At 33.7% G+C, this 12,188-nt stretch overlaps 1 protein-coding gene across 5 annotated transcripts in view; it reads left to right on the plus strand.

The window, feature by feature from the left end:
• Positions 1-12,188, plus strand: part of CSMD3 (CUB and Sushi multiple domains 3) — a 1,255,873-nt gene that overhangs the window by 813,550 nt on the left and 430,135 nt on the right. For all 5 annotated transcript variants that reach the window (XM_047727675.1, XM_047727671.1, XM_047727673.1 and 2 more), the window contains 3 exons: positions 225-407; positions 4,991-5,317; positions 8,248-8,442. In XM_047727675.1, coding sequence (XP_047583631.1) covers positions 225-407; positions 4,991-5,317; positions 8,248-8,442 — 705 coding nt within the window. The remainder of the gene's footprint in view (positions 1-224; positions 408-4,990; positions 5,318-8,247; positions 8,443-12,188) is intronic.

Here is a 12,188-nt window from a genome sequence, read left to right on the forward strand (position 1 = left end):
ATCTACAAAATGAGAGAACTACATTTATTGTTTTCTAAAGATCATGTCATCAAATTATAGTCGTAAGAGTAGCACAAAGAAAAAAAAATAAGGTTGGAAAACATATTCTTCTTTTTGGTTCTGAAATATCTCAGATATAGAGAGTGTACATCTACCATGTTGGTCATATGGATAGCATGTGCCTCAAACCCCTGGAAGGTGACTTGTATCTTCTATTTTTGCAGAAATTGAAAAAGAAAGTTGTGGTGATCCTGGTACACCCTTATATGGAATTAGAGAAGGCGATGGATTTTCTAATCGTGATGTTTTAAGGTTCGAATGCCAGTTTGGGTTTGAATTAATTGGAGAGAAATCCATTGTTTGTCAAGAGAATAACCAATGGTCTGCAAACATACCCATCTGTATCTGTGAGTACCAAATGCTTTGCTTTCAGATAGCATATGTTACCCTGTCCTTGCATATAATTGCTTTTGTAATTAATTGCAAAGAGCTGGAACCGTGTAATTATTTTTGAATGAGTAGCACTTTGTGATACTATCTTTAACAAGTATGCTTATGCCAAATTATAAATTTCATTAAAGATTTAAATAAAGTTAACATAGTTCACTTGGTAATTGCAAAGTATATATTACATGTGTTCTTATAATGTTTTATTGGTGGCATTTTATACTTTATAGATAGCATACTTCTTACAGAAATTATACATCTGAGCTAATTCTAGTAGATTCATTTATTTATTTTAATAAGATAGTATATGCTTATTTTCGATCAAAAGCACTTAAAATATTTAAAGCTTATATTCTATGTATAATGCATTAATTTATTTTTTGCTTGTAGATGCTCACATTAATACTTGCTCTGTGCCATTTATTTATATTGCACAGGGAAAAATTCATTAATGTTTATGATATTCAGTATGCTTGGATTAAAAGAATATATTTCTTCAAATACATTAAAACATTGCAGTTTAACTACAACAAATATATAATTTATATTATCTATTGATACACTTTCAATTTCAGTTAAATACCAACAAATGCAACTTATCAGATATGGGTATAATGAAAATTTTGCATCTGGGCTTTGACTATTCACAAATGGTAACATAGAAAGCCAATACTCATGAAAATAAAAATAATTTTCTGGTTTACAAATTTAAGATATTTCATCTGTATCTAACTCACAATGTTTTTCATTTGTGAAAACTTTCATTCCCTAAAAGGCACAAACTTTACTTCAATATTTAACTGTTTTTTTTTTTTTTTTAAGTAGCATTTTTCAAGACCTACATTTCATCTGAGTTACAATATATGCTGCAAAACATGTATTTTCTTTTATTGGAAGTGTTGCTTATTTAACAATTTAAAATTATTTAACACTTTTAAAAGTAACAGAACTTTTAAAGAGACTAGAGGTCATTTTCTAATAGGTATTTTTGCATAGTTAAAAAGAGAAAAAAAGAATCAAATACCGAGTAAGCACTATTGTTTCTCGGGATAGTGTCTGGATACTTATTGCCACGATACCTAATCTTACGTTTTAGCAAAGTGAGTATTTTTTGAATGTGGCAGAAATTACCCAAATTAAAATGTGTTTTGTGAGCTCTTTAGAAAATGTAGGAGAGGAAGAGTGCATATAATGCCTCAATAGAACCCTCTCCTTTTAGGGCCAGTGTTCATCCCTAACCAAGATCACCTTGTGGAGTTCCTACTGTAAGAGAAGAAAATGTATTAGGAGAGTTTGATTGGATTCTCTTAGCATTATCTATTAGTAATACTTCCAAAGACTTAAAGATCCTTAATTCTAGGTGTTCTTCCAAGGAGACAATTTTGTGTAATATTGGAGAATCTATTAATACAATATACCACATCAAAAATGAAATGATTTTTGGGCACCTGGGTGGCTCAGTGGGTTAAGCCACTGCCTTCGGCTCAGGTCATGATCTCAGGGTCCTGGGATCGAGTCCTGCATCGGGCTCTCTGCTCAGCAGGGATCCTGCTTCCCTCTCTCTCTCTGCCTGCCTCTCTGTCTACTTGTGATCTCTGTCTGTCAAATAAATAAATAAAATCTTAAAAAAAAAATGAAATGATTTTTTAAAATTTTATTTTATTTTTTCAGGGTTCCAAGATTCATTGTTTACATATCACAGCCAGTGCTCCATGAAATACATTCCCTTCTTAATACCCACCACCAGGAAACTGTTTTTAAGTCATTTTAAGGGGTATTAAAATACATTTAATACAATATTTAAAATAATGTTGACTAAAACAAATTTAAACTCCTGAAAATCTAGAAGACACTTTTTTTTTACTATTTTAAAAGTAGGCCCTGCAACTTGCTATATGATAAATATGTAGCAATTAATAGTTTTCTACACACCAATAGCTAATTTGAAAATGTAATGGAAAGCTAATTTATTCAGAAAAGTAAAATTGTAAAATATGTGGAAATAATTCTTGCATAAATCCAAATAACCTGTAGAAAATTACAAACTTATTCAGAAAAGAATATTTTATGAGAAAAACATAGATGCCATGTTCCTGAATAAGAACACATTATATTATTACATTATAATAAATGTGAATTGTATGAAAATTGCTTTGAAAGTTCAATAAAAATACCTAACATAATTTATCTGGGGACACACATTCTTTAGGAATGCGTTGACACGCCACTAGGTTTAAAAAAATAAAAAGGCAACGGTAGAATTGATGTGAGAATTTTTTAAAAGGAAAGTGCTTATGTGGCCTTCAAAGTGTAATATTAAGTTGCTACCATAAAATTAGTGTGATACTCACAGAAATATAACCCTGGATCAAAGGAAGTGTCATTAAAAACTGCATCTAATATAACTAAGGGTTTAGAGTATTACATCAGCATTGACCTATTTATTAGAGATGGAAGATTAGCATGATAGATCTTGGTCATCACTTGCCAGAATAGGGATCGTTTAGATCAGAGATTAACAAAATAAGGTCTTTGGGACAAATTTAGCCTGAAGCCTAGTTTGGTAAAGTTTTATTGGAACATAACTGTGTGTTTTCATTTACCTATTGCACATGGCTGATATCCTGCTACTGTGGCAGTGTTAAGTAGTTGCAAAAGAGAGGATGTGGTTTGTAAAGCCAAAGCATTTACCATCGGTTCCTTTACGGAAGGTTTGCTGACCCTGTCTTTAAGTCAAGGGCAGTAGAATCAAATGATTCCAGGATGCAGGCAGGTAAAGGTGTGAAAGGAATAGGACTAGGTATATATGCACCCATGATGGAAGTGGTAGGGAACTGGAGTGCATTAACTTTTTCAAAGAAGCTAGAATTCCTGACTTTTTCCCCTCAAATGTGAAGTAGGACGATTTTAAAATGTGATTTCAAATTTTTGTACAGGCATAAGCAAAAATCATACCAGACACATTTGCAGTCTGGATCCAGCCCAACGGCTATCAGTTTCCAAGACGTGGTGTTAACTCCTAACATCATTCCATACAGAAGAAGCAAACTTAGGTTAGAAATTACATTTAAAATGATAAAAAAATTATACATATATAGTAATAAACAACTGATTATATATATATATATAATTCCTATCATTCTTTTACATATATTACATATTTTACACACATATATATCGGTATGGTTACATTTTTGTCTTTATATTTCTGTAGCTGGAGAAATAGATATTGGTCTTATTTCTGAATGTTAATAAAAGATCTAAATTTTAAAAACAATATTAAAAACCAAAGAAATTATTATTTTAATATTCAAAAAAGTTATTTATACTAACATTATTAAAATAATATATGAATATTATATGAATTGTAATATTGAATGAGTATTATAGAGTAAGTATTCATAATCTTAAATGATCAGTGTTCATGAGCTTATAATTCCAAAAAGAGAGAAAATGGAGAAATCTTCCACTTTACTAGTAGGCAAAGAAGGGCAGATTAATAATATGTCATTTCTCTTATCAAATAAGGAAGGTTAAATAATCATAATATTTTATGCCGGTAGAGGATATATATATGTATCAGAATAAGTGAATACAACTTTTCCAGGCAGAAATTTAGCAAAATATTTTTCAGGCTTACATTTTGTACCCTTTGTAAATAAAATTTGGGTCAAAATTAAATGAATTGGATTTTTTTTTCCAAATTATGTAATGAAAGCCACTGGAAGAAAACACATCATTATTTTAATTATGTGATTTAATGTGATTTTTTTCTCTCTGTAAAAAGACTATTACCTTTGTTTTTTACCCTTTTTCTACTTCCTAAATGTTCTGTGTGATCCTTTAGCTCAGATGTTTTTAAAAGTTAAAAGAAAACTGAGGGGAGGTGTCAAGCAGGGGCAGGGAGAGACTTCATCTTAGTAAGATGTGAAAGTTTGTCTTTCTGGTGTTAGCAACTAGTGGTGATAGCTATAAAAGCTAATTTGTCTTCTTATCTGTGTTTTAAACTCTGAGAGCCATGGCAGGAATGAACCTCACCTAATCACCAACCTCCCTCCAAGTTTTGTCTGGGCTACACCATCCTAGTTCTCTTAATATCCACATAATATTTTTTGTCTTCAATCATTTCCTGAGGATTCTTGCTTTATATGAAAATCTCTAAATATTTTACCAATTTTCTTTCTTAAGCACAGAAACAAAAACTTTGTATAGAACTCCAACACAAATATGATAAATGTCAAAATAAATTGCCTTTATTACTCCCATGACATTTTCTTCCATATTTAAGCATACAGTCACCCAAAGTAACAGTTTGCCTCTTCTAATATGTGAAAATGGTAACATTTTTTTCTGTTTTATAATTTACATTTTTAATATTATTTTTTTCAACCTGCTGATTGATTACCATAGTTGTGGCAAAATAATGTATAATAAGAATAAAGTATAATAAGTAAATAAGGATAAAGTTTAATAAGGATATGGCAAAATAAGGTAGAATATTACTTTTGAAAATTTGTTGTATTTTACAATCTTATTTTAACAGTTCCTTGTCTGTCTAACTTTACTGCACCAATGGGAACAGTGCTTTCTCCTGATTACCCAGAAGGGTATGGAAATAATTTAAACTGCATCTGGACAATAATCTCTGATCCAGGGAGCCGGATTCATCTTTCTTTTAATGACTTTGATCTGGAATCTCAGTTTGACTTCCTTGCTGTTAAAGATGGTGACTCTCCAGACTCCCCAATTCTTGGAACCTTTACTGGGGCTGAGGTGCCTTCCCATCTTACCAGTAATAGTCATATACTGCGATTGGAATTTCAAGCGGACCATTCAATGTCGGGACGTGGCTTTAACATCACTTATAACAGTAAGTTTATTTTTTCCATAAAACATATTTCTACAATGTAGGGCTAGAAAGGAATCACATAAACCAGCTCTCTTCCTCCACAGAACAGGAAACTTGAACAAATCGTATATATATAAAATTGTGCCAGGGAGTCATTTAGTTCTTGATTTCCAAACATATTTTACTCCCAGTTGTGTCATTTCTCTGTTTGTGAGAAGCCTGATATTAAGGAAACCTACTATATATCATATACTTTGCTCCATTATTGGTATGCAAACATATAAATGAGAGAAATCTTTCTTTCAAAATATTCATAAACTGGGGCACCTGGCTAGCTCTGTCAGTGGGGCACAGGACTCTTGATCTTGGGGTTGCAGTTTCGAGCTTCATGTTGGATGTAGAGATTACTTAAAAATAAAATCTTAAAAAAAAAATAAAAACCAAAATATTCATAAACACATGGGGAACCTAAAAACAAATAATGACAGAACAGAGTTATAATTCCAAAGAAAAAAATCGTAAGGCTACAGAAACATTACAGAGCAGGCAGTCATTAACTTAGGGGCAGCAGAACGCTGAGCTGATTTAGCAAGGCCACCACCAGAGAGAAGTACCTTAGAGATTAAGAGTGTCATCTCTACTGAACCTATGCAACTTCAAATCTTGGCTCTGCTCCATTCTTAGGTTTAATAAATGAGCCTCAGTGTTCCTGTCAGTAAAACTATATTTAGGCTTTAGTAAGGAATCAATTAGATTGTGCATCTAAATAATTTAGCATAAAATATTTGATACCTAGTAAATGCTCAATAAGCATTAACTGTCATTTGTTTAGTTGCCTTTTGAACTATTACCTTAATATCTTATTTAATTGTGTTTATTATATTGCTTCCTTTTGAGATTTCTTTAAGTTAAATAACCTTATCCAGATAAGAGTTAAATAACTCTTATCTATCACTCATATTCCTTGTATTTTTCTGAAAAAAATGGTTTGAATATAGCAAAAAAAAAATTGGAATCACATGAAGGAGAAAATATCTTAGTGTGTTTATACCCTTACATATTAATGCTTCTGTTTTCAAATGTTTCTAAAGCCATAGAATGAATACTAGTGACTCTCTGTTTTTTAATTCCTTGATGCTACCACACTGTCAGATATTGACTAACTTGATGAGTTAATATTCGTGTCATATAACAATAGGATTATAGTTTCCTGCTCTTAAAAAAAAAATGGCATCTCTAACCTCCACCCTCACTCATTCAGTGCTGAGCTTTGGTAATTAGTAACAAAAAGCAGTTACTGCCTTTTCAAAGTGTCACTGGTGGTGAAGTTGTCAACATGTAATTGCACATCATTAAAGTTAAATTAGCTGTGACATGTGTCATACAGACTGTTGTATAAAATAGTTGCTTTATCTGAAAGTCCTTTTAACAATACTTCATTTATATGTATAAAGGTATACATATATACATATATATGCACTTATCCATCTAAATTTTCATTTTATCTTGAACACATATAATTTTTAACTTTATTGTTTATGGTACCTTCAGGATATTATGGAAATATGCCTCCTTGTTTCTTGTTCTGTTTCTCAGTAAATAATATAATCAATCATATGCAAATTCTTATATTTAATGTTTTCTACTGAAATTATATTTTTCTGAAATAAATACCTACCAGGCATTATATATAGGAACAACAAAGCTTAATCAATTGAGTTTTTTGGCATACAAAAAAATAATAATTAGAAAAAAAAAGTATACCTACAAAATATATTTTGTATATTTTAGAAGTTACCTTAATGTTCTTCTGTACTGTTTAATTTAAAAATGAGGAGAATGAATAATAAAGGTTATATAATTTATGAATAATATCAAAGGGATGATTAGTGAGAGAATTTAAAATTACTTCATGTATTTATGTAGCATGAATATAGTAATAATTGTAAATACCTCATAACTATGTTGTACACATTCAGACTTTGCTATTTTAAATGTTCTTTCATTTATCTCATAATAATTTAAACATTTATGGTACATACTTGGTCATCCAGATGAATAAAGAGAACAATTTGGAAGGCTCATGTAATCTATAATTTTGAAAGATTAAAATATGCACATCGCCCCTATACTTCTGCTACTTGCTAAAGCTTGGCTAAATATATCCTGGGAGACACAAAATAAAATAAAGTGGCCCTGAACTCAAGAACTCATGTTCTTTTGAGACCTGAGATGAAAAACCCAAGCTACAGTGTTGTTGAGGAAAAATTAGAAGTCCGAGTGAGGGATACATTTCAATCCTATCTCTATGACCTGAGACCAGCTACTTATCTTTTTATGAATCTCGTATTACTCTTTACAGCTGGAAATGTTAAATGAGATTATAACATTTCCAAAGCTCCTTTCACTGCCTCAAACATGGTAATTGCAAGATTTAGCTCCCTTCCCTTTTTCTAGATGGCAGCAAATAGATGACAAATGGAAAATTATAAAGAAATTGTAAGACTTTCATACCAGTTTGAAACTTTTCACTATAACTTCACAAGACTGTCTCTCCATTCAAAAGATTGAATCATAAGAAAAGTTTGCAAAGAGATGTAGTCAACCTGCTCTGTATTCAGAATAATTGGAATTCTGACTGGTTTAAGTGGTAATTTTTACCCAGCCAAAGCCTAATGATCTCCAGAAATAGGCAGAAGCAGTTCTATTTTGAAGTGTAATCTAGAATATCTAGAATATAATTCATATTTTAAAAGTCACACCTATTTACACCATAGGCAAACAGGTAGGGTCAAAGGAGAGCCTCCAATTTTTTTTTTTTTTTTAATAAATAAAGGCTGTTCTAGAAATAAGCATACCCTTTCTCAAAATCAGTTTTTCTCAATCCAAATATATAAGGGTTCGTCTCACACTGCTTGTTTGTGTGTTTTTGTTTGTTTGCTCTTCTCAAGCATTTGGACATAACGAGTGTCCTGATCCTGGAATACCAATCAATGCACGGCGGTTTGGGGACAACTTTCAATTAGGAAGTTCAATTTCAGTTATTTGTGAAGAAGGATTTATTAAAACCCAGGGAACAGAAACAATTACATGTATACTTATGGATGGAAAAGTAATGTGGAGTGGACCCATTCCAAGATGTGGAGGTAAGTGAAATGGCCAGGGAAAATTATAACCCCATCATAATTGTGCACTAGAAACCATCACAGGGAATGTACCATTTACCAGGACTATTGTAATCTTTATCATAAAATATTACTTAATAATGTGCATTAGGCATATTCAGTTAAGCAAATTACACTTAGTGTTTCATGTTAAAACAAAATTTTAGAAATATTTTTAGAAGTCCCCTTTTAAAAAAGGAACTCTTATCAAAAGATATACTTTAATAAATGGTAAATTGTGGTTGTATGTAGATATTCTCCTTATAGAATTATAGTTTAGTATGCTTTATAGTTTCTAGTCATCCTCTTTCATGGGATTTTAACTATTCACAGTTTAAACATTTAGTTTTCAAAAATGTGTTAATAACAGGGCACCTGGGTGGCTCAGTCGGTTGAGCGTGCAACTCTTGGTTTCAGCTCAGGTCACAATCTCAGGGTTGTGAGATCAAGCCCGAGCCAGGCTTCTTATTCAGTGGGAATTTTGTCTGAGATTCTCTCTCGCTCTCTCTCTGCCCCTTTCTCCAGCACTCACTTGCTTTCTCTCTCTCTCTGTCTCTCTCAAATAAATCTTTTTAAAAAATGTGTTAACTGTCACGGCCAGCACCACAAATCGACCAGGAAAATGTGAGGGCTAAGAGGATGGTGAAAAGAAATTAAGAGACAAAGAGATGGGGGCAGGAGGGACACTGAAGATGATGTCCAACAGTGCCAATTTTATTCCACATCTTACAATCATTTATAAGGCAGACCAGAATAGGAGGAGTAATACATCAGTACCTAGTCAGAAGACCGCAAGTTCTATAACAAGTTTACATTAACTACAAGCAAACCTCCTGATGTCAGGTAGTTTTGGCTAAAGCCAATAGCAAGACAATCAACCAGGGAGTGGGTTATGGGAGGTACAGAACAACAAGGACCGACTAAGAATTCATGACCCTGACCACACTGTTCCCTTCTGTAGGGGGAGTGTGTGGGAAGTCACGTAGGCGAGTGCACGACACATAGCACAGACCCTTTTCTCAGTGTACTCAACTTTCCCGTCCTTAACCTTGTCAAGGTGTCCGGACTTTGAAGGAGACACAAGTCAGGGCCTGGTTTGATCCTTGACTCCAACCATGCCGTGGCCTCCAACAGTTAACAATGATTAATTGAAATAAATAAATTTATTCTAGAGCAACCATTATTTAAAATGTATAATTTTTGTGGGCATAGTTTGCTAAACACTTTTTTCAGTTTTGATTTGTTCAATAAGATATAGTTAAGAAAGTTCAGGGCAATATATACATGTATGTAATGTGTGTATGTGTTTGTGTGGGGTATGTGTATATGCAATGTTTGAAAGTTTATATCTTTGAATATAGACACTCATATAAAGTCACAAATTATATTGGAAAAGAAAAGATGATACTACTTAAAAATAAAATATTTCAAGTATAGTATTTCAATTTAGAATCTTTAGGAATGTGTGTATGGGGTGTGGAGCTTCAATTTAGAATGTCACAATATGGGGTGCCTGGGTGGCTCAGTTAAACTTATGCCTTCAGCTCAGGTCATGATCCCAGAGTCCTGGGATTGAGCTCCAAACTGGGCTCCCTAATCACCAGGGAGCCAGCTTCTCCCACTGCCTCTCTTCCGCTGGTGTGAGTTCTTTCTGTCTCTCTTTCTCTCTCCCTTTCTCTCTCTCATGCTCACTCTAACCCCCTCTCTCTCAAATAAATAAAGTCTTAAAAAAAAAAAAGAATTGTCGCAATAAGAATTAACTTTCTGTATTGTGCTTTTCTCCTTCGACAGCAGTACCTAAGACTACATATTTTTTTAATTTAAAGAGATATGGAAAGGGACGCCTGGGTGGCTCAGTTGGTTAAGCAGCTGCCTTCGGCTCAGGTCATGATCCCAGCGTCCTGGGATCGAGTCCCACATCGGGCTCCTTGCTTGGCAGCGAGCCTGCTTCTCCCTCTGCCTCTGCCTGCCACTGTCTGCCTGTGCTCACTCTCGCTTCTCTCTCTATGACAAATAAATAAATAAAATCTTTAAAAAATAAATAAATAAATAAAGAGATATGGAAAAACTTTTACTAAGGAATAGATAGATGAACCAGAGCCATGAAACCCTTTAATAGATCACCATGCAATAATTAGGTGATGATTTTTAAATAGTTTCTTCTTTTTCTTGCTTTCCCAATTTTTCTTTTTACCTGTGTCTAAACTCATAATGGAAACTTTTTTTGTTGTTTTTTTTTTCAATTTCTAGGTGATAAATAGAGAATATTTAATATATAATTTTCAGAAATATAACAGACTTCATTGACTAATATAGCCATTACCTATAAATGCTGCCATTCATTGAGTTGAACATTTTCAGAATGTCCTGTAATGAACTAACCCAGACCATGCAATTATGTTTTCCTATTATCCCCTTCAATTAGCACTTCCCTCCTCTACTAATCACTTTCTGATTTGTAATATCAGGGGGCTGAACTAGAAGATTTCATGGGTTTTTTTTCCAAACCCTAAATGTTATGGGCTACCCTGGCCATGGTTATGACGCTATTATGTTAAAAAAAATAATAATAATGGAGTTGCACAGTAATGGGCTGAAATAAAAAAAAAGAAAAATGTAAAGTAATGTTCATTTTTTCCCCCATTATACTTTGCCCCTGAGCTCACTAATTTTTTTAATCATAGTTCCTGACCCGAATTTGGGGAGTCAGTCAGGAAAGCCTACATTAGTATTTGAAGGAAAGTAGGAGATGGGGGAAATTTTGCTTTGGGCAGAGGGAAGGTTATGGTTTAATGTGCTGGAGTGGAGGATAGAGGGCCAGAGGTTTGATGAATAACCAGAGGGGCACAGAGCATGGCATGCTTTGTAAATGATGTTAAATGGATTAAAATTATCCTGTGACCAGCAGAAAGACATTCCAGCTCAGAAGTGACGTGCTCCCGCCTCTCCCCTGGGAGTTTTATACAGTCCCGTGGACAGATGCAGAGACCATTTCTGAGGAATTGTTGAATCTGGTTGGATCCTCCCCTGCCTAATTTGAGTGTTGGTTTAGAAGCAGCTTGTTTCTTAGCTGAATGGGGAGGTGAAAATAATAAACTGGACATCAACAAATCATTTTGTTGATTTAGTTCTGAAGGGATCCTAAAGAGAGCTTTGTGAAGTTTCTAAGAGAAAAGATTTCTTTTTTTTTTTTTTTTTTTTTTCCTGGATGTGTGAGTGAAGTTACATATACTTGGCTCACCTGCCAGTTTCTGGATCTAACCCCACTGTGGGAACTGGGTCCTTAGCTAAGGATAAGGTTAGAGACAGGGAAGGCAGAATCGAAGTGGGCTGGAAGCCATCTTACTGTGGTGCTTGTCAGGTCACCTGTCATATCCCAGGCCATGTTGCAAGGCAGTTTCCATCCAATAAAGCAGACCATTGTCAACTCCTATATAACTCACTCTGGCGAGTTTAATTTCTGAGACTCTAAGTAAGGTTTGTAAGGATTTCCTTTAGTTTTAGTTTTGCCTCAGTTCTACTTAGACATAAACAACAAAAACCTGAGACTAGCTGAGAAAAGCTGCTGCTTCTTCTTCAAGAATGTGTCCTTTTGGGGTTGTTGTTGTGATGGGTCCATAATCAAAGGAGCGAGACTGATGCAAAGTGAAGGTCAAGCAAAGCTTTATTTTGCGCCAAGCACTGAGAATCAAACCCACCGTTTTGGTCGGGGCTGCCTCTTACAGAGA

The sequence above is a fragment of the Lutra lutra genome, chromosome 4, assembly GCF_902655055.1.
Source record: "Lutra lutra chromosome 4, mLutLut1.2, whole genome shotgun sequence".
NCBI classification, from domain to species: Eukaryota; Metazoa; Chordata; class Mammalia; order Carnivora; family Mustelidae; genus Lutra; species Lutra lutra.